The sequence below is a fragment of the Leptonotus elevatus genome, chromosome 10 (genome assembly GCF_054856555.1).
Source record: "Leptonotus elevatus isolate MCC_2025b chromosome 10, RoL_Lele_1.0, whole genome shotgun sequence".
Classification (NCBI taxonomy): Eukaryota; Metazoa; Chordata; class Actinopteri; order Syngnathiformes; family Syngnathidae; genus Leptonotus; species Leptonotus elevatus.
Window position 1 is genome coordinate 13511814 of NC_141248.1, and position 22546 is coordinate 13534359.

Genomic DNA, 22546 nt, shown 5'->3' on the forward strand with positions numbered 1-22546 from the left:
TATTGTTTTTTAGCTGTCGCTTATGAATTATGGTACAATTTTTTTAGTTGTCGCTTTTAAAACATTTTTCTTTATTGCACATCAAATATAAAGACCAATCGTGATGACGTCACCCAGACTGAAATGGCACCGTTCGTTCGTGATGTAAAAACTTTCAACTTCCAGTGTCTTCTCCGCGTTCGTATACAATTTACCATTGGCAAATGTTCTAAAATGTAAGTTTAAAAAAAACTAACAAAACTTCGAAATGTAAGTAAAATGTGTAAAAAAAACGAGGAGGCTGGACCAGCCCGGCTGGTCCAAATGACGTCACGTACTAAACGGAAATATTTTCCCAGACCACTTGTACTGTTATTCGCTCTACTTTTAAGCAGTCGAGTGTGGCTTTTCTACGTTCTCCTTGGTTTATATTCGCAGCCGATCATCGCCGTAGCGTTTTCCCGAGCATTACAAGTGAGCTGGGGCGCTCGACTTGCATCTACTCTACCACGTTTGTGTACAACTTATGTTGCTTTAAACGCTAGCCGGTTAGCTAACGCCAAGTCCGGCTGTCAGACTTTCGAGTAGTGATAAATTGTCCTCGTGATGGCGTTAAGTACCCTTGTGTGATTACTAAATTGGAGATAATTCCTCTGCATCTCCTCGTGCTTACTGTCAGTGACATTTTTTTTACGTGGCTAGCTAAGCGAAGAAATAACCACTCCTGCAACCTGGGATGTAATCTACTGTCTCTCTTCCGGGTGGCCGAAACATTCCACGGCCGTGAAACAAACGGCTGCTATGGTGTCTCCGGTACGTGTGGCTAGTAAGTACAATAAACCACACCTATCAGAACTGGGAGTTGACAAACCTCCATTGACGTCGGCGTACAAGTTTTTCGAGGCCTCCCGCGGACTTGTGTGATTTCTCTCAATCTCTTGGCTGACCGCAACACACATGTGCAGCATGAAGTCACCGGCGCCTAGAATCTCCTTCTGTGTGGGGTTCCTGGTGGGATTCTTCACACTCTACCTGTTTTTACGGCTAGTGGGCTTCGACAAGAATTTATCTGTGCAACCGATCAGCAAATGGGTTGAACAATACGACCACCACCTGCAGCAAGAAGAAGATGGGGAAGAAGACAGGAGGTGGAAGAAAGAGAGGTCTGCCCTCTTCAATCTCAAACACCCTCATCATCCAGGTAAACGTGGCACTTTGCATCAACATTAAGCAGAAGAGGGTAGTGTAGTCAAAAATTGTACTCAAGTCCTGAACTGACTTTGTTGCGAAAATGATGAGAGCGGCACTTGCCAAATTCAAGGCCGAGCATTCCTGAACGTATTCTCTTTTTGCAATAGCAAAACTTGCATTGCTTTGCAGTTGTTGGGCAAGGCATCAAACCCTAATACCAAACCCTGTTGTTTCTTCCTTACTGTAACTGCAGCTGGAAAAAGTTCCCCACGGGGAAAATAAAAGTATATCGTATCGTAATAGGTCGCCAATATAAATGAGATACTGTTCACCATATCTGGTTAATTAAATTACTGTGTGGAAAAACTTTCAAGCCACAACTCTCTGATGAATGAAAACAGATTGTGCAAGCAATAAAAAAAAATATTTTTTAAAGGAGCGAGCGGAATGTAGGTATTTCAAAGGAATTAGGCGTAGCATTCCAAAACCCAAGCAGAAAAAGTGTGTTGCTGCTTTAAAGTAAAGCATTTCAAGAGTGAAGGTGGAAAAGTGCTATATAAATGAACTACCATTTTAATAATAACCATTAAAACTACCCTAATAAATTCAAATCATCCAAAAAGTTACTTAAATTTCAAGGAAGTGAATGTAGTCTTGATTACCCATCTCTAACAGTAACCTTAGAATGCTTACATGGACTTATTCCAAATGGCGTGTTGCCAGTTTGTTATTACTCGGTGTTTCCCACAGATTTGAAATCTACTTGGGTGTGTGGACTCCGGTGGTGGGGATGGGAGGAGGGTTGGACGGGAGGTGGGTCTCAGTCCTGTTACTACGTCTCCTCTAGCCCTCACGATCCACAAGTGAGTGACGGCAAACTAACATTACATTTGGTATGTCCTGTCGCAAAACTTTTTTCTTCTTCTTTTTAAATATAATAATATTATTTATGTATAATAATATTAATATAATTAATACATTTTCTTGAAAACTTCTTGGGTGGTGGCCTGCCCAAGTATTCATTACATTATCATGATTTACATAGCTGTACGTTCATGTCACATGCACTTCCCACTTTATTTGTTACGAAACCTGTTTTCCAACTTGCTATCGAGCCAAGGCGCATGCAGTATAGTGGTACCTTTTTTAATTTAGGATCTTAATTCATTCCGTGACCTCGCTCATAGGGTTTAACAGTATATCGGTGGTACGGATCAACGGACTCCCAGATTAACTGAGACAATTACGGTCCACTAATCTTCTTCATATCCTCAAATTCATCCCTGCTTCATACATCAAAATTGTTCAACTGTATTAGTGTCCAAGTTCGCAAGGTTGGAGCTTACATGTCCGGCCCATGTGACCGGTGGTCGCAGCATATATGAAGTCAAAATAAAATGTCAAGTATGCACTGGTGTTAGTGACAATCTTGGAAGAGATTAATTGGCTTTGGTAATGGCTTGCCAATTGTAAGAACTGTGAATAGTGGTTTGTGCACTTTAAAAATACAGGGGGGGGGGGGGGGGGGTGCTGGATGCTGAAGACATGTTTTTTAGTGAATGTGGATTAAGTAGTGATTTGAAGGTCTCATATAATTAAACTTTTCCACAAACTAAAATAGTTCTCAAATGTGTAAAAGACATGTCTGTGACATGCATTTGTCAAAATTGACGTTTGGTCTAATATTTTTGCTGTCCCTAAATCAGCCAAAAAAACGCTCCGTTCAAAACAGCCTGTTTTAGGGTGTGTGTCACTTTTATGAAAATAGCTGCACCAGGCAACGCCTAGGCTATATACCCTTCTCTCGAAGAAGAAGCAGTGATTTCGGTCACGGTAGCCATGTGCTAATGTTGTGAATGGAAACGACTGGCCATGGGAGCAGAAGAAAAGAAAAATACAGACATGTCTTTTACACACTTGAGAACTATTTTAATATGTGGAAAAGTGGCATAACACAAGAAAAAGTATCATAACGTTACTACAGAGACTATGTTGTAGCGTTAGTTTGTGATTGTTTAGGCAATGGTTATTTTGCCATAACCGGCGAATCTCCTGCAAACGTTATTTTGCCGTGAATGTCTCTGATTTGCCGTAAATGCTTGTAGACATTTACAAGCGGTTATGAATAACACAAATGTGCTATTTTTTTTCCACTTGCTTTAGGCACTAAAAATACACCAGTAATATGGTAGAAGGTGCACGTCTCTTATTAGAAAGGATAGGAAGGAAGGCTAAATCCAAAATGTTAAACTTAGATCTTTCCCGTTTGCAGTCGTGTCACACACTTGCGACCGATCCAGTGTTAAAACTTGTTGCAAATCCAGCTCTGAACAGGCTTTCACTAACAAAACAACCCTTTGAGAAATGATGTCGGTACACGTCCTTCAAAAATCAAATTAATCCACTGTCTTTTCAAAGACTTGGGACGAAGGAAGCACCCGCGTTTTCCTGATCATTGTTTCCCCTCTCCACGGAGCATCTGCGAGCAGGGAGAGAAAAAGAAAGGAACAGCCATCTTCTCGAATTTCAGTGGGCGTGACAAACCTTTACCAAAGGTGGTGCCACAACCCGAGGGGGCTGGGTCGAGTGCACTTCCGTGTCTTTTTGACATCACAAAGTCACGGAAGTTTAATCTGCCCATTTGAAACACACATTTTAGAAAGGAGGATAAAGCTAGAGAAGTCGCGGACGGACTTTTTTCATACCTGGTTGGATTGTAGACAGGCCGGGGATGCATATTAATGATAGAAAACCCCACTAAAGTGCATTTTCATACTATGGGACCTTTCTTTTAAAAAAACAACCTCTCATTATAGGTTAGAATTATCTTCAATTGTTTTTGAGAAACATCTCATACCTTGCTCACCACTTTCTTGTGTGATGTTACACAAGGACGCTGTCAGAAAGATAATAATTTTCTCTTTATTGGAATTGTCTGAAGAAAAGGAACATAACACTTATATTTATAAAAAAATAAATAAATAAAAAAGGATGAATGCCATAGTGCTGCTCATTATTCTAGCATTCTGAAAGTAGACATAATTTAGTCATCTTAATCTTAAAACAGCAAAAGTTTACCGGTAGTCTGATTTATTTTAATTTATTTGTCAAGGAAGTGAGGGGGAAAAATGCATATGTTTGTTTTTATGACATGTATGTAAACTTTTGGTTGCAATTGTATGTGGCTTATTGTGTCATGTGGGGGACTACCGGTAATGTGATTTTTCTTTTTCTTTTTTTAAACTGCTGTTCTTTGTATTTTTTCAGGTGAGGATAGCAGATTGGCGGATGAACTGTACAAAAAAGTACGTGTTCTTTGCTGGGTGATGACTTCAAAAGCCAACCAGGCCACGAAGGCTCATTATGTGAAGGACACGTGGAGTCGGCACTGCAACGTTATGGTCTTTGTGAGCTCTGTAAGTGATCCCGACTTCCCGGCTATAGGTGTGAATACAAGCGAGGGCCGCGACCAGCTTTACTGGAAAACCATCCGGGCATTCCATTACGTCTACGAACATTACGGTAATGAGGCCGACTGGTTCCTCAAGGCCGACGACGACACGTATGTAATAGTGGACAACCTTCGGTGGGTGCTTGCAAACCACACCCCGGACGAGCCCATTTACTACGGTCGAAGATTCAAACCGTATGTCAAGCAGGGCTACATGAGCGGCGGCGCAGGCTACGTGCTGAGCAAAGAGGCCCTGCGGCGGTTCGTACAAGGATTTCAAACCAAAGTGTGCACTCACACCAGCTCGGTGGAGGACCTTGCATTGGGCCAGTGCCTCGAGAAAGTTGGGGTGCAGGCAGGAGACTCCAGAGACACTGTCCAGCGGGAGACGTTTCATCCCTTCATCCCTGAGCAACACCTCACTGCTCACTTCCCCAAGAGCTTCTGGTATTGGAGCTACTGCTACTACCCCATCTCAATGGCAAGTAAAGGAATTTCTCTTTCACAATTTCTTGACAAGAGTCGCCTGAGTACTGATCTCTCGTGGCACGGCGTTTTTTTTAAATTGCTTTAATTTATGCTTCGTGGATTTCCTCCGAATTGTCAAGGGTCAGGATTACCCGTATGAATCAGCATCTAGTTATCTTAATCGTAGGGCTGCTTGATTATTGAGAGGAAAAAAAAAAATCACGATTATTTTGGCAATAATTGAAATCACGGTTATTATTTCTTTTTGGTATAAAAACAAGAAAATGATTAAGCATTTAAAAATATTAAAGCTACTGAACGTAGAATATTCCATTTTGAATTGCTACTGCCACCTGCTGACAAAAAAAATGAAACTGCACATGCCGTTCTTCACATTCACACCACGCACATTACGTCACATCCGCAGGGTGCGCGGGAGATTCTAACCCGATTCCAGTCTGAAAACGATTGGCCAGAGGCTTGCAGGAGTACCCGTTGTGAACAGCTAAGGTGTTAATCTACTAATTAGAAGGCATTTCAGTCATAAATGGTCAAATAAAAAGGTTACTGTTAAATTATTTTGGGGGGGAAAGTTCCATATAGCAGCTTTAAGAAGAGCAATTAAAAAAAATTAAAACACTATTATTTAAGTTCCTTTTAGACCAAACTGAATTTATAATAACATATCTATAATAATATATATTTATGTATTCATGTTGGCAAAAAATTTAAGTTGGATTGCAGCTTATGCACTGTGCAGTAGGACAATAATTTATTTTTTTTGGTACAAAATAAGAAAATGTTTACACATTTAAAAATATTAAGACCAATTAAAAAAATATAGAAATGCTATAATTATGTAAATTCCTTTTGGACCAAGCAGAATTTACAATAATATATATATAATAATAATATATATTTATTTGTTTATGATGGCAAAAACTTGAAGTTGGAGTGCAGCACGACGATTTTTTGGGTACAAAACAAGATAATGTTTAAACGTAAAAAACTAATGAAAAATATGAAGACAAATAAAATCATTTGAAACACTATAATTATGCAAGTTCCTGTTGGATAAAACACAATTTATTAAACTAATAATAACAAAAAGGTGCAAATGTATAAATATAAACAACTCCAAAATTAGTTTTGATAAGAATCTTGTTTTTTTATGATTATGCTGATTTTGTAATTGTGGAGCATAATAATTTAAATTGTGTTTTGAATTTTGATTAATTGCACAGCTTAACCGTGTTGACACATTGATTAGCCGAGGTAATTACCTGGCAAAAATACGAGACTTTGTTTTCTTTGCACTTTCTGTCACTCAACCACACTTTTAATTGTTCCTCCCCAGGGTCCTAGCTGCTGTTCAGACCTGTCTGTGTCTTTCCACTATGTGCATGACGCCAACATGTATTTGTTGGAGTACTACGCCTACCACCTGCGTGCCTTTGGCTACAAATACCGCTACCAGCCGCCCACGCCGCTCGGCAACACCTTTCAGCAATCAAACTCCAAGGATGCTGCGGCTGCATCTGACAAAAAGAACAAAGATGATTCTCAGGAAAAGGCGCAAAAAGAAGATGTAAAAAGTGACAAGGAATCAGACGATTCCCTGCCTCCAGCTGACAAACTGTAGGAACACGCGGGGGTGCGAAAAAATGGGGTCATTACGAAGAATCTGTTGGCTCATATAACAAAACTATGGCAAAATATCAAACTAATCTCAAACATCAGCCTCACCTGCGTTTTTCTAGTTTGTCAAGTCATGCCTGTGCATACCAAATCAGCTGCTTTCATTTCATAAGGGTACAAAACACCATTGCTCAAAACATTTCTTAACGTAACAAAAACCCGTTTGAATCTCTTTTTTGCCTTTGTTATCGTCGCTGCGACACGCCTTGAACTATCCAAACAGCTGCCAAAAGTGTCACATATTATTAATGGCCGCCTTGTTCAAAAATGTCATACTGACTGGCCTCTCAAAAGAGTTCTACTTAGGGATGGGCCTTTGAAGATATTTTCTCAAGCGAAGCATCTTGACACAGTCTAAGGTTTGACCGGCCTTGCCCAAGTAATGAAGCGCGAGTGAAACAGAGCAAATGATAGCAAGCGTAACGTTTCGCATTTAAGTGATTTAACTTAATAGAATGAAATATAAACTGAGCGTATGTATTATTTCAGAAGTAGCAAACTTTGGCATTAACACAAAAAGTGTATGCTGTGCTTCTTTCTTTAGCATTCACTTGGCTTGAAGTACTTCGCTTCACTGTTTTAGGTAACTTCTTACAAAATGAGTGCATCAGAACAGCATTTAATTGCATTTTGCACAGAACACAACAACACATTTTGCCACAATTGTGACCATCCACTTAACAGGTAGAATACATGAACGCTACCTTTCTAGTATTCCCCCTAAAAACTGTCCAGTTTATTTCAGTATACCTTGTCCCAAAAGGAAATCTGTCTTGCAGACAGGGTATAAGACAATTAGGACACATTAGAAACAATAAATACATTTCAAACACTGGGAAAAAAAAAGTACATCCTACACATTTTTAACAATCCAAAATGGACACATTGATTTATTATAGACACCCCAAATTGCACTGTGCTTACCGAGAGGTCAAATTTCCGTCCAGACCGCGCAATGGCGGACACCATTTGAACGTCTTATTAGACGAAGAAAACGGAACATTCTCGCTCGACTGCACACTTTCAGGATGTTGATTCGTCTCCGGAGGTTAAACAAACCTTTCCACTGGTGCGTTCTTCCAAAGAAAGGAGGCCTCAACTAAAAGCAGCCATGTCGCATTCTTGGCTTGCACTTGTGGAAAAAGACATACTTGGACTTAAGCTTGGACTCCCACAGTGATTGTGTGAATTTGCGCTGTATTGTCACCTTGAGGGGTAAAATGAACGAATTCAAGCCTTCCAAAGGTGAGCACGGCTTTTCCTTGCCGGTGTTTCACTTCACTTTGTGAGCATTTTCAATAAGGAGGACATATCTTTAAAATAATGTGGTTGACACTTACGGTATTTTTTTAGGGATGCACATAAATGAATTTTTGGGGCCAAAATCGAAAATGAGAAATGCTTGGCCGAAAACCGAAACACAGAAGGAAAAAAAAAAACCTTTTTTTTTTAATTATCATTGCATTTATAATTTTTTTTGTAGCTTGTGCAATTCAAACTGTCAACCCGAAGATGCTCATTCTTAAATATAGTGTCGTGGCATATAGTGTTTTTAAAAAAAAAATTGATCAAATATAAATACATTTTGTCATGTCTTTTTACCCACATAAAAAAACACCTGGATATATTCATGCCACTAATTTACTGTAACTATTATCCTTACTGAACATGTGGGTACCTATTCAAATGGCTTTAGGAACTTGTACCTGCACAGCTTTATTTTGTCCAAAAGCACACAAGTTCATTACTTTCATTTATTTGTGTATAGACAGCAGAGACCTTTTTTTTGTGGTTGCTTCTCAGGAATCGCAGGCAGTAAACCGCAGGTCTGTTCTGTGTTCATCTTGAATGGGAGCAACATTTGTAAAGAGAGAGTCATTTGACAAGTTCATTTTTGCTAAAGTCATCTTTAGACTGATGAGAGCATGAACCGTGGGACCATTTGAACAATTAATGGCAGCTGTTAGGGGGGTGTTTATGTACATGTAGAACTGCAAGCGTGCAGCAATTTGCATTTTACTCATCAGCATCCTATGTAATCATTTTTGAAAATGAAATGAAATTTGTCACTTTCCAAATTGTATTTAAGTACCTGCACCTTCCCTAGAAATTTCTTTACAGATACAAGCTTTTCTTTTCTTTTTTTTGCCATCAAACTTCATTTTGTGTTCTTGACAATCTGCTCCTGGTAACATGAAAATCGCTTTTAAGGGAAAGGTGTACAATACTGTAATTGTGTGTTTGCAATGTATTTATGACAGTATTGATGTTTTTGAATCGAGTATATTTTTAGAGTGAGTGTGTGTGGTCAGCCTATTTGCAGCGACTGGTACGTTAATCACTATAAATAAAGTGTTTTTGATTGTACATGTTTTATGACTGTTTTCTTTGTTTGCTTCGACTGTGATTAAAAAAAATGTAATAAGTTTGAATCAAAATCCAATTATTAGGCAATTGTGTGCATTTTATTGTTTTTCTTGGTCATTGGAAGATAGTGTTTACAAAATAACTGGATTCTGGCATTGACTTGGAAGCAAAAGTCATTGTATTTGAAAATGTGTTTGGATCACAACATCTAACAGTGCTCATAACACGAGTAAAATGAAACCTTAATGGATGGAATTCGATGTTGTCCTCCATGGAATACACTTCTTTTTTTAGTTGGTTGCAGCAATTTGTGCATTCATACAGATGACAGGTCCTGAAGGTAGGATGAAGTGTAAAGCAAGTAGGGCAAACTCGAAGGCCTGAAAGTGACATTCTTTAATAAATGAAAGAACAGAGACACTCCAACCATTTCCCTCACTTCCCTTTCGGACTGCAGGAGATATAAATTAGCTGGTGGCACGAGGGGAAAGTGCTTTCAAGTATTTGGGTCAAAAACAAAACCTGGTGAAGAGGAGGAGAGGCAAGCGGGTCAGACAAACAAAACTGCCTTCACAACACATGGACTTTACCCCACATGAATCAATATTCCAGGCCTCATCTCCCTTGTGAGCCATGGGGCCAAAGAGAAGAGCGAGCTGAAAAGACAGATGAGGCCGAAAGAGGAGGAGGGCTATGGGATGTCCTGGAAAGAAAGGGATTCTCATTGGCGGATCGGGAAAGGATGGCTTGGAATTTGAGGCGAACCCGTGGAGAAGAATCGTACAATCGTCAAGTCTTCTCAGTTTTCATCCAGGCTACCGTGTGGACTCTGCTTCTATTTGCTGAGGTAAGGTACCAGGTAGTTTGGAGTACTGGGCATTACATTATTTTCCTGCAACTAAAGAAATATTTGAGCAGAAATAGACTGCGTATGTTTTGTTTCTTCACATTAGGATGGCCTCCAAGTTCAAGTGGCTGATTGTGGTCTTGCTCCTGCTAAATGAACAAGCGCTATGCAAGGCGCAGCCTTCTGCGTGGTCGCCAGCGAGTGGCATTCTTGGAGCTGGAGCGACGGCCCAACTATATCCTCAAACACAGCCACGGTTTGGTCTCCCGATTGCAGCAGAACCTGATTCTGAATCGGTGCTTGGGCCCGCAGAGAAGAGCCTAAATTCAGCCAAATACATGGTATCCATCCTCAAGGCAAAGCTACAAGGGAAGATTCCAGATCTCCACAATGAGAGGAATATAAGCTGTAGGGAGCTGTTGTCAACCAGTGGTCTCGATGACCCTTTATCCTCCAGGTTCCCTCAGGAGCTTCTGGGTCTGTCTTTGGTGCCAGTGCTGGTGGTGGCCGGCTGCCCACAAGAGGCGCACGCTCTTGTGGTCACGCTGTACGGCCTGCTGGGGGTGGCCGATACCAACGAACTCCTTCTGGAAGTGGAAGACCTCATCCAGAGGACAAAGTCGCCATCTGAACCTGTAACGTCCACTCAGGAGAGCCGGCAAGCAGAGCGCCACCTAGATGCTGTCATGTTCAACATTCAGCAGCTGGCCACGGTGGGAAAGGGTTCGGGGCGAGCTAAGATGAGGCAAAATTGCGACGGTTGGACCAAAGTTAATGGAGCCGTGCTGCTTGGAGTAGTCGTCCCGGACACAAGCAGTGGACTGGAGGCGGCTTTGGACAACTGCGAGAGGATGGGGGTCATGTGTGCTGGGGTCACAAGCAGCGGGCTCCCCGGACGATATCAGGCAGTGTTTAAGAAAGGCAGTCGTATCCTACCCTCTCACGCCTCTAGCTGTTGGATCCATCAGTGTAGCGCAGAGCTTTCATTCACAGACGCCTCTGCTCGACGACTGCGACGCGACCTCCAGAGGTCGTGCATCAACCAAAAGGAGGAGCGTGTGTACAAAGTGATGGAGTGGATCCCCGCAGTCAGCACCCTCTACAACTTAGGCACGGCTGTGTATTACGCATCGGTCAACTGCTCCGAAACGGCAAAAGAAAGAGCCGTGCTCACTGCCGTGGACCTCGGCACAGACGCCCTCATGGTCGCCACGGGTGGCGCCGCCGGCGTGGCCGGTTACGCTCTCGGCGCCGGTCTCAAGACAGGCGTCAAGGCTGGGGTCAAGTACATACTTGGCTCCTTGAAGCAGGAAGACGATGTGTTGGTGAACCAGGCCAAATGGGAGGAAGGGGTCTTTACTGTACCGTAAACTCAACAAACCACGACAACCATCTTCACTGTGATATTCTCTTTTCATGTAGTTTTAACCTAACTTTCCATTCTACAATGTTTTGTTTAGTACGCTTTATAGAACATTCACACTATAATGTCACATTTATTCCAGGTGGCAAAATACAAAGCATTCTCCAATGGCACCAAATCACTTTTCTGCCATCCAGAGACTGATGCCTATTGTTTACAAATATTGTTTGAATGGTTTATAGGTTGCATTATGTTTGACATTGAGATAAACTTTATACTAATCATTTGATATGCATATTTTGAAAGATAGTAACCGATCAGCTAATTTGGAGTGATGCAAGTCTGCATTGTCCACTTTTGGAACCCTAGCCAGGACCTACCCACTGCCCCCACCTCCCCTAAATTAAATTTCTCATTGAGGTATTTTAATTAGTATAGACTAACACAACAACATTTTAAAAAGGTTACTTTAAAATGTTACTTAAATGAGCATTTTCTATGTCCATTATTCAACATTAATTTGTTTAGAAATGCCAGTTGGAAATAAATGTTTTCACATTGGAAAAACGTTTTAGCATCGCTTCCCTCATAAAAATCAATGTTTAAAAAAAAAATACAAATAAATCATATTCTTGATGTAAATCTTGGATTTTCATAACTCATGTAGGCTACATGTCACAAATTCCAAGAACAATAGATTGCTGTTAAGTATTTTTTGTGTGTGTCAAATGTGTTTGAGTAATAAAGTCAAACGTCATACCTAAACATTTTGTGCACTGGTTTTCTTTTCTAACAAATTAAATTATCTAATTTAACATATCCAAGGTGTGAACAAACTACCACCGTAATAAACTTTGCGAAATAACTCGTGAAAATTATCTTCAATAGGCAGAATTTTCCTATGCAGGTTGGGGATTGCTCGGGGGTCAGTTAAAGAACAGAGCAACAGCTGGCCATTTTCTCACTGACATTTGAGTGTCCTTGACTGTACTGGGAGATTAAAAATAAAAACATTAAGTGTGACATCTAGTGGTCAAAATCGCATCCCAGCATATTTTCGATAGACCAACACAAGTGTGGTGAATTTAATGTACATATGTACAGTAATACACGTGTACAAAAAAATAAAAAATAAATCAATTTAAATGTTCTCGGAAATTATCAACTCAAACTTTGCTCAGGGCAAAATAGATTAACTTGGCAACACTTTAACTAACCCCCCCGCCCCCTCCAAAAAAAAATAAAAAATAAAACACACAGAAAAAAAGTAACGCCCAGATATACTGGAATCACTCAACATCGTGAAGCAAATAGTAGAAACGAGGTTGGTTCTAAAAGGCCAGCGTTTAGGCACTGACGGCAATGCAACTGCCACATCCAACATGGCGGACGCGCTGACGCTTATCCCATTGTACTACGTCATACTACTATAACTCTATGGGAGAGAAGGACACCCACATTTTGGCGGGTCCTGTCGTCATCCTGACGTAAGTGCGTCAGTTTCAAGTGGGAGGGGCTTAGGGGGCGGACGGGGTCCGGTGTGGCTGTGGCGGTGGCGGCAACCCGGCTGAGAGGCTAGTCGACGGGAGCCAGAGCGAATACGCGGGGATTTGTGTCACTTAACGCTCGATTCGCAACAACCAACTCTGTCGATATGTCCGACGACGAGCAAGAGCAGACCATTGCCGAGGACCTAGTGGTCACCAAGTACAAGATGGGGGGCGACATTGCCAACCGTAAGTGTTTGCTGTGCAAGCTGCTCTGCTCTGCTCATGGTGGCCTGTTCAAATGCAGCCATGTGGTTTACATGCGAGGCATACGTATGCTACGCGCGCTAGCTCCTATCATGCTAACTAGCTAGCTAGCTAACAGGTGCAGGCAACGCTCCTCTTCCAGCCTCGTATGATATTCGCGCTGTTTTTGATTTTGACGTCAATGTGCAAATAACATTAAACGAATTGGGTGCTAATCAAAAGTTAGCTTCTTCATTCAACTAATGTGCCGTATTGAAATGTAAAAAACTCAGCCATGCTCTTGCACTATCACCAATGAACTTTGATTTTTGACAACTTTTACTCAAAATTTAAATTTTGCAAATGTGTCATAGTCAATTGGCATTTTTTTTATGCCTATGCAAGCATTAATTTAGTGAATTAAACCAGTTTCCCAACTAAACAAGTAACACATTTTACACTAGGAAAATATAGAACAACACACCACCATAGAAAACCCTCAAAAATATCTACTGTATGTCTGAATATTGATATATTGGTGAATTTTACATTTTGCCATCTAGCAAAAGAGCATTCTAATTGTTCTACCTGTCATGTCGCCGGCATAGACAGATGAACAAAGTTTATATGAATCCCAAGTTTGTAACATCCATAGGCACATGAAAGAAACAGAGAAAGTTGGCGCCTACTCGTGGCGTAGATACTGAGATACCATTCGGAGAAGTCCCAGCTGAAACGTCGTCCACCAAAGCGCAATTCCACATTCTTGGTGGCGCCGTAGGTACGTATGGCTGTGCCATTGGCAGCTTCCATCCAGGGGCTGTGTCTATTGGCTATGTCGGCAAGATGCTGCGTTGAGCACCACAGTCTATCGGCAAACGTCAGCCAAATATAGTCTATAATAAACAGCCTGCAGCCCCGGGCTAGCGCTCATAGCAGCTGGCATTTTCCTGCCCTCTACCTTGGCACCAAATCTGCAGTGGTTGGAAGTGGAACACAATCCGTTGTCCCGTTGGTGGCGGGCCGTCACCGTGGCTGTAGTGTTTGTAGTGTCCTCTTGGGGTGGCAGCAGGGTCCAGGTGTCCTGGTTGGGAATTGGACAGTTCTAAGTAGAGATGTAACAACAACAGCAGCAACATCATTATTAAAGTTGCAAACAATGTCGTCGTCATGTCATGATATAAACAGCGCATCTTTTGAAAAGGCCAGGTTATTTTCCAAGTTGTGTCTGTTTTAAGACCCACGCTAATGGACAGATGAAGGGCTATTTAACCCGTTTGTTCCTCCACAAATAGACACGATTCACAATGTGCGCGTGCGTTAGCAAGTAGGGCTGTCACTATCGCTTATTCCATCGAATAATCGCCCCCAATTATTTATTTTTTTAATCCACTAAAGTCGGATTTAAGTTGAATAGATTGAGGTGACATAAGTACTCATCATTTATTATCTTCTATACATATGTGCTATTAAACACTAACAACATTAGCTTATGCTAAATGGTTAGCGATCGCGATTACCATTAGTGCGCTAGCAATTAACACTTCAGGTAAATAAAGACGATGACTCAACACATTGTTTCATGAGTAAACAAAGGTATTAGCCTTTGCTAAACGGTTAGCGATCCTGATTATCATTAGCGTGCTAGTGGTTACCTATTAGCAAGTAAGTGCCTCACTGTGGGCTCTTTGCACAGATTGACTACATCCTGAATTTAATACCACGCCTTTGCTTACTGCCTTTCGTGATTGAACAAACTGATTAATCCAGGTGTGTCTGGCCATTGTCGTCGTGGTTACTGAGGTCAGGCACACCTTTATTAATCGGCTTGTTCAATCGCGAAAGACAGGAAATGAAGGAGTGGTATTGAGTTCAGGAAGTAGTGGATTTGTGCAATGGGCCCATTAAGTGTTGTTAGTGATTGTAGGTCAAATATTTACCTTGAGGTTAATGTTACCTGTACTATTTGAACTATATGTATATCTATGACCTCAGCTAATTGTATAGACGAGACTAGGGATGCACGATAATATCGGTGGCCGATAATTATCGGTGGCCGATAATTATCGGCATTTATCGACCAATTTGACATCATACAGATAAACCAGATAATAAAGACATCTGCCGATAATAATAAACATACAATGTTGGTCCATTGGTTGCGGTTGTGGCTCAACCCCTCCCCTCTCCTATGGTAGTGTCGTATTTTTGTGACATCGTAATGCGTGCGACCTCGTGTTCGCAGAAGATTCAACAAGGCGACATGGCAGCCGCCAGTGTGGGCTTTCTATACTGTCCTGTTATGGAAAATAACTATTTAACACGTATTGACGTAAGTTTATACAGTATTGTGGACACTTATATTTTCTTTAACGATGGCCTTTTCACTATCGAAGTGATCTTGACTGATAAGTCTGCTCGATACAGACTGCTTGCTTTCCTGTCTAGCTGACCCTCCCTTTATTTTCCCAAAACCCAACCAGGCTGCACTCCCATAAATGAGTCATACCAGCAGATATTTTTCAACATCAAAACATTGCCTTTAGCCCACTTCATCAGCCAAAAACAGCAATGTGAACTACATAGGCCATGATACCACGCACTGCAATCACCATCAGGAGCTATTTTCTATCGCCAACCTCCTCGCGATATCGTGATAGTTATCATATTGTGACGTTTGATTGTTGCGTCCCTATTTCAAAGAGTCTCGAAAGATATGACTTGAACACATAAAACTTGCCTGTATCTGGAACCCTCCGGCAGCGCCGTCGCTCTGGCTGTCGTCGAGTCATCCAATGCTGCCACCGCATGGAAGTATTTCATAACATCCTGTTATTCCTCCGAGCTGCAACTGGGCCTTGATGTGCTAAAGCCATGGCCGTGCGTTGTGTTGCAAGTACGCCTTCGCGTCGATGCTCGCATTGAAACAGGACTGTTCTCATAGCAAGCAACAGACGTACTACCCTCAGCCCTTTGACGTCTATCATGTCTTTGATCCGAGAAATGGCGCCCTCCCAACCCGCCCTTAAAGGCATGGGTGCCTGGTGAATGTCTGTCCCTTTTATGGGTCGCCACAGAATCATGATTCTTGAAGCTAGTCATTGACATTTAGCGGCACGGCGTCACATGCTAATGAGATCCAATAGCGGAAAAAAATAAAGTACCTTTTTTTTAGTCTTGTCGAAAAGATCATCTTGACTTTTCTGCTTGCATTTAGTAAAAGTATTAAGTACATAAACTGCACAGCCCACATGAATTAAGGTGGAAGTGGGTCGCAATAATCTCATCGTTCAAGCAGATTGTTATTTACATTTATATTTCTTAATGCTTCCAATTTTTTTACTTGTCCCTCCCCACCCCCCTCTGGCAGAGGCTCTGCGTCTGGTTATGGAAGCAGCCAAGCCCGGAGTGCCTGTGCTCAACCTATGTGACAAAGGTGACGCCTACATCATGGCTGAAACTGGGAAGGTGTTCAAGAAGGAGAAGGACATGAAAAAAGGTAGGATGGTCATACAGGTGAACTCCTTTCAGTTGTGCGGCGCTGTGGATGAAAACATATGAAAATAGCGGTTCTCTCTTCCTTTTTGCAGGCATTGCCTTTCCTACCAGCATCTCGGTTAATAACTGTGTTTGCCACTTCTCGCCCCTGAAGAGTGACCCTGACTACACACTTAAAGATGGCGATCTGGTCAAAATGTAGGCACCTCCCCCCTTTCTCTGTGTCTTGAGCATTTTTGTCCCCGTAATCTTTGTGTCCTTTTTTTGTGGCTTGCGGGAGATGTAAACTCCAAAAAGTCTACTTTACCTTTGCTGACATGCAACAGAAGTGACCTTCTCGTTTTACAAGAAAACGGCACATTTACTCCACTTTAACAGACGTAACATCTGTCAGTGTCAAATATAAGGCATTACTCCTAAAGGACACGTGCTTAGGTCTCGATGATTAACCAAAATTTTAGCGCAATTTTGATTTTAACTTCTCGTAATGATCGAAGAAAAACGATTAATGTGCAGAACAATGCGGTGCGTTTACAAGTTCCCTACTTTTTGAAAGAACCCTGAATGCACCATGTAGCTTGTAGCTAGCCCGGAGCGAATCCGTGCGGTTCTGCCATCCCTAAGCGTCCTTTAAGCTGTTCAATGACACTCCAGTTGGAGTTAACTGTAAATTTAAACACATGATGAGGAGAATTACATACAGTAGTGTGTATTTAAATACAAAACATGCTTTGTTTTTATCACATCGCGAGCCTAGCACTGATGCTAATTCAAGTGACTGGAGGATCCCATTCAAATGCTAACAGGAAAACAAATGTTGTGGAAACACATACCCTCAGGTAAGATAACGTTACTCAAAAGGCACAAATTCTTCCCAATTTGTGAAAAGCGGGTTATTTTAATAGAATTCAATCGCAACTTCTGTTCTCATTGTAAGCGTGTACACCATGGATGCACGGCACCACACTGCCCCTAAGAGGCCAAAACAGGAACACCCAGTATTTGTTTTAGTATACAGTATTTTTTATTTTAACTTTCTTTTCTTATTTTTTTTAGATTTGCATAATTTTATTTTCCTCAAAATTCAAGGATACAAATATATCCAAATACTTTTTTTTTGTCATAACACACATTTCCATATGACAAAATACAAGATGTGTTCAAGAATTGTGTTCAATGTAAAAGGATGAATGGGCGTAAGGCTATGATCATCATTTTGAGTAGTTGAGTTTTAGTAGTAGTGGAAAAAAAAGTTTTAAAATCAATGAATAATTGTGTTATTAATCGTGATTATTTTTCCCATAATCATCCAACCCTACCTGCTATACCAAGGCTTCAAATAAACAGTTCGCGAGTCAAAATTGGCATTTTGTGCCTCATCAAAACACATTGAATAACAAAATTGAGAATCTCACACTTTTAAGTTTTACTGCGAGTTGAACCACCAAGATGGTCCCAAAAAGCTTTGCTGAGCTGGACACACGCACGTTGATGTGCCGCAAGACGCTTACGTCATATAGCGATGCTACATGAGCAAGCTAGCAACGACTATTGGCTGGCTACTAGTGCGGCTCAATACGTTGCTGAATTGCTCCTAAGTTAGTGATATTCGCTTCCATGGCGGCGTGCAAGATACACTTCTGTCAAGGTTTGTTCTCAAAAAGGGATTATGAGGAAGAGAAGAGAAGAGAGAGAAGTAATGCTAATTGCTAAGCTAACCTAATTGACATGTAATGGTTTTGAACAGTGTTCATTTTAATCAAATGGATCTTTTATCTCTGCTTTTCCAGTGACCTCGGCGTTCACGTCGACGGATTCATTGCGAACGTTGCTCACAGCTTTGTGGTGGGAGCCACTCAGGTGAGGACACCAACATGAAACGCAGGGTAGCATTTAATTTGGTTTAATCTTCGAAGAACAGCTCGTAAGCTTCTTGACTTCTCTGCAGGAGAACCCCGTCACGGGGCGCAAAGCTGACGTCATCAAAGCAGCCCACCTATGCGCCGAAGCCGCTCTTCGCCTCGTCAAACCTGGTAACCAGGTACGTCTGCATCGAGTGGTTTCAATCCACCAAAGTAGCAGATGATCATACGGCATGCTCTTAAATTTTGCTCAAATACAGAACACTCAGGTGACAGAGGCTTGGGGCAAGATCTCCCAGTCATTTAAATGCTCCCCTATTGAGGGTGAGTACATATCAATGTCTTTGTGTCATTGATCTTGACACGTGTTGTGTATCTTGGCATTCCGTTGGGCTTCAGGGTTGATCTGTAAAGTCTCTTATGTTTTGAAGGTATGCTGTCTCATCAATTAAAGCAGCATGTCATCGATGGCGAGAAGACCATAATTCAGAACCCAACAGACCAACAAAGGTTTTTTTTTATTTTTCAAGTTTGCTTGAAGTTGTGCTAGTTTTGACTCTACCCACAGTACAGTATAATGTTTTCCATTGTGACTGTCGTTACAACAATCATGTCTTGCATTGGAAGGGATAGGAAGACATTTTAAAGCTGAGGTTCTCAAAATGGAGTCCGGGGACTGCCACGGCTCGAGCTGTAGCTTGGGTGTTCAGACGATCATTTGCAGAAAATTGTGGTTTTGTTTTTTGTTTTGTGATAAAGGTGGTTACCTGCATATGGCGACTGGCCATATGCATGTATATAAATAATAATTATTATTATAATAAAATTATATATATAATTATATTAAAAATTATAATACCATAAAACAAACATACTAAGCAAATTACCTTACTACCTTAGCTTTTGGCCAATTAAAAGTTCTGATATGAGTATATTACTGAAGTATCACACAAATTTGTTATGCCTACATTAATCACTTTACTCGTGTATTGCTTGACATGCACCATTTCTATGTCAATGATTGAAAGAGATTTAAAGTGGAAGTGAACCATAAACATTTCTTGACCATAATATGTTGAATGTGTCCTCACTAGTCTAAACATTCCATTCTTATTAATATTACATTTGTGGAATATGAGGTATGAAGCCAAAATGGTCGCCCCCGGGGTGGATAAAAACGGCTGGATTTTGTTGCTTAACTCAGAATAACATATTTAGACTAGTGGGGCTGCATAGAACATACTATTGTCAAAAAAAGTTGGGGGTTGACTTCCACTTAAAATATGTCCGCTTCATCGAGAAGTGCGAAACCCAAACCATCTTAAATTAGAAAATATGGATATTGAGGCTAAAACGTACAAAACATTTTTTTGTTGGACTCACCATATGACTATTTTGCCGATGCCAGGAAGGATCACGAGAAGGCAGAGTTTGAGGTGCACGAAGTTTACGCTGTGGATGTCTTGGTCAGCACAGGAGAAGGGAAGGTCAGTGACCTTAATATTACAGTGAAGCCAAGCCATCCGATTTCCCAGAATGCACAGGGGACTTGCATTATGAATGTTGAATAGATCTTCACAATTCCTAAATAATAACTCTCTTTAGAAAGGTGTACTGGTAATCTGTTAAATCCGTTAGGTTGGCGTCACTGAAACTTCCAGATTAGCACGGTGGCTGTGTGCTGACCACAAAAATGTTTGATCATGTATACCGTCAGGCCCGAGATGGAGGTCTAAGGACCACCATATATAAGAGGGACCCCAGTAAGCAATATGGCCTGAAGATGAAGACTTCCCGTACATTCTTCAGTGAGGTTGAACGCCGCTTTGATGCCATGCCCTTCACTCTGAGGTGAGAAAACGACCGACCACCTGCTTGAATTCCAAAATAGTTCGGCAGCAAAAAGATTTTAATACCAGTTGCCTTTGTCTCGTTTCACTCAGAGCGTTGGAGGATGAGGCCAAAGCCCGGCTAGGAGTAGTGGAATGTGCCAAGCATGAGTTGCTGCAGCCCTTCAGCGTCCTTCACGAGAAAGAGGGTAAGGCTTTCCCCTCAGATGCGTTTCGGCTCTTCAGCATTTGATCGAACTTGTCATTGATCTCCCACTTCTCTTCATCTTAGGAGAGTTTGTAGCTCAGTTTAAGTTCACAGTGCTGCTGATGGCCAACGGGCCTCACAGGATCACCGGCGGGCCCTTTGAGCCGGAGTTTTACAAGTCAGAGCATGAAGTCCAGGACGGCGAGCTAAAGGTACGAATGAGATCTTGAGCAGAATAATGCACCGGTTGGGTAGAGTTAAGCGGGCCTTTTACTTTGGAGTAGAAATTTGAGATAACGAGCGCTAGATGGTGGCGGCGGATTCCACTACCAGCAGTTTGGCATAGTGGAATATTCTTCACAGAAGAGGCCTCAAGCGGTTTACTTCTCCCGCTCTGTCAAATTATAAACAAAACAAAGAGAATTACACATGTATTTAAAACAACCGCATCACTGTCCACTAGTTCAATTGGCATTATGGAAAACATTAGCTCAATGCTAATACAAAATGCCATAAACGGGCTGACAACTGGCATCTTTATGGCAATTATAAATTGACTGGTGCAAAACAAACGTAGACAGAGACGTATATTCTTTATCCTCTGCGATAAAGGACTGTTACTGCATCTTCCTGAGTACGTTATGAAACTCTTCTTTTTATTTATTGATATTTGTTTAATACCGCCCCCAGTGGTCAATATGTGCACACCAGAAGGAGCAAAAGTGATGGAACAGATTAATTAATTTACACTCATTTTGATGGGAAAAGACGATTACACAAATTATTTTATAATAACTCTTGTCTGTTTTCTAGACTTTACTACAAAGCTCTGCAAGCAGGAAAACACAGAAGAAGAAGAAAAAGAAGGTATTCTAAACTGAATTGCATCCATCTTTGTCCCATTAAGTTAGATACTTTTTAACCAGTGTGGCTACTGTCAAAGTTGCACAATAGCCGTACTTTGCTCATCCACTTTTTTGCCATCACTTCCTTCAGGCCTCAAAGACGGCGGAAAATGCAGCAGGACAGCCAAGTGAGGAAACAGAAGCAGCAGAATAAATATCTGCCCTCCACACCCATGCAAGAAGAGCCCAAAGAGAAGCAAGAAAACTAACCTGCTGTCCTACAGTCATTCTGAAGAGCTGATTTCACAATTTGTCCAATTTGTAACGGCAAGCACTGGAACTGGAAGTGAATATTTCATAAGCGACATTGTTTCTTGAATTGTTGGATGCCTAACCCTTTACTGCATTACAGAAAAGGACAAAAACGATACGTGACTGTTTGTTTCTAAAATATCTCAAGCTTCCATTGGGCATTAATGGGACTAACAATTTGTTTTTGAAGAATTATAGGAGCTGTTGTTGTCAGCACATATCCAATTGGAATACTGTACATCGTGTGTCTGAGACCATTTTTCTCCTGATGAACCAAATTAATAAACGGCTTGTAAACTTCAGTTGGATTATCGTGTTGGTCATCTGCTATTTGTTCGATGGACATGCAGTAAAGGGTTCTATTTGGTGCTCGTCATTCATGATAACTGACAATGTTAGAATTGTTCCACAAGTGTAGAAGGCAAATGACAGTATTTTCAAGGTTTGTAGTGTTCAGTGGAAAACCTGCGTCATCCTGATCTGATCATATTTTTCAAGGAATATTCTCTCAGAGTTAAGAATTGAATGGGGAAAACGGGTGTTGGGGAACAAATGCTAAATTTACTGCCATTGATTAATGACGAGAAGCTATGCAGGTTTTATGCTGCTGAAGAGAGTATCTCAGTATCGTCCAGATATGTCCAAATGTGCAGTCCTGCATTGTAGCCCAGTCAGTGGGCAAACAAATTTTCAAATAACTACAATAAACCTTTTCATATTTGTTTTCAATAAAGGCACGTTTATGCCTAACATTTACTATCATTTATTGTGATGGTGTATTTCTACCTGTCTGTCCATCAAATTACAATAGTCATAAATTGTTGCATAAACATGCTGTAACTGATTCCCCACTATACAATTAACAATATAGCGTGTAAAAGTAAGTTTTAAAAGA

The 22546-nt window shown here is 41.1% G+C and overlaps 3 protein-coding genes across 3 annotated transcripts; all 3 read left to right on the forward strand.

Annotated features, from left to right (window-relative positions):
- Nucleotides 1–18: 18 nt before the first annotated feature.
- On the forward strand, nt 19–9154 carry c1galt1lb (core 1 synthase, glycoprotein-N-acetylgalactosamine 3-beta-galactosyltransferase 1, like b). The gene is made up of 3 exons (XM_086086025.1): nt 19–1180; nt 4438–5102; nt 6447–9154. Exons 1-3 carry the CDS (start codon nt 937–939, stop codon nt 6729–6731), a joined length of 1194 nt encoding a protein of 397 aa, XP_085942151.1. The 5' UTR covers nt 19–936; the 3' UTR covers nt 6732–9154.
- Nucleotides 9155–9764: 610 nt separating this feature from the next.
- On the forward strand, nt 9765–12129 carry apof (apolipoprotein F). The gene is made up of 2 exons (XM_086086024.1): nt 9765–10001; nt 10108–12129. Exon 2 carries the CDS (start codon nt 10109–10111, stop codon nt 11369–11371), a length of 1263 nt encoding a protein of 420 aa, XP_085942150.1. The 5' UTR covers nt 9765–10001; nt 10108; the 3' UTR covers nt 11372–12129.
- Nucleotides 12130–12878: 749 nt separating this feature from the next.
- On the forward strand, nt 12879–22413 carry LOC147167172 (proliferation-associated protein 2G4-like). Its single transcript, XM_086086026.1, has 13 exons — nt 12879–13100; nt 16468–16596; nt 16688–16793; nt 18386–18455; nt 18544–18636; nt 18718–18781; nt 18889–18967; nt 19866–19944; nt 20175–20308; nt 20401–20495; nt 20579–20706; nt 21308–21361; nt 21491–22413. The coding sequence occupies exons 1-13, from the start codon at nt 13019–13021 to the stop codon at nt 21551–21553; spliced, it is 1176 nt and encodes a 391-aa protein (XP_085942152.1). The 5' UTR covers nt 12879–13018; the 3' UTR covers nt 21554–22413.
- The last annotated feature ends 133 nt before the right edge of the window (nt 22414–22546 follow it).

What these genes read in the sequence shown, in the direction of transcription:
- c1galt1lb (XM_086086025.1), top strand. Translation starts at nt 937, where the DNA reads ATGTGCAGCATGAAGTCACCGGCGCCTAGAATCTCCTTCTGTGTGGGG. An exon ending in CAAACACCCTCATCATCCAG is followed by an intron (nt 1,181 to 4,437) that starts GTAAACGTGGCA and finishes GTATTTTTTCAG; the next exon opens with GTGAGGATAGCAGATTGGCG. An exon ending in GCTACTACCCCATCTCAATG is followed by an intron (nt 5,103 to 6,446) that starts GCAAGTAAAGGA and finishes GTTCCTCCCCAG; the next exon opens with GGTCCTAGCTGCTGTTCAGA.
- apof (XM_086086024.1), top strand. Translation starts at nt 10,109, where the DNA reads ATGGCCTCCAAGTTCAAGTGGCTGATTGTGGTCTTGCTCCTGCTAAAT.
- LOC147167172 (XM_086086026.1), top strand. Translation starts at nt 13,019, where the DNA reads ATGTCCGACGACGAGCAAGAGCAGACCATTGCCGAGGACCTAGTGGTC. An exon ending in GGGGGGCGACATTGCCAACC is followed by an intron (nt 13,101 to 16,467) that starts GTAAGTGTTTGC and finishes CCCCTCTGGCAG; the next exon opens with AGGCTCTGCGTCTGGTTATG. An exon ending in AGAAGAAGAAGAAAAAGAAG is followed by an intron (nt 21,362 to 21,490) that starts GTATTCTAAACT and finishes CACTTCCTTCAG; the next exon opens with GCCTCAAAGACGGCGGAAAA.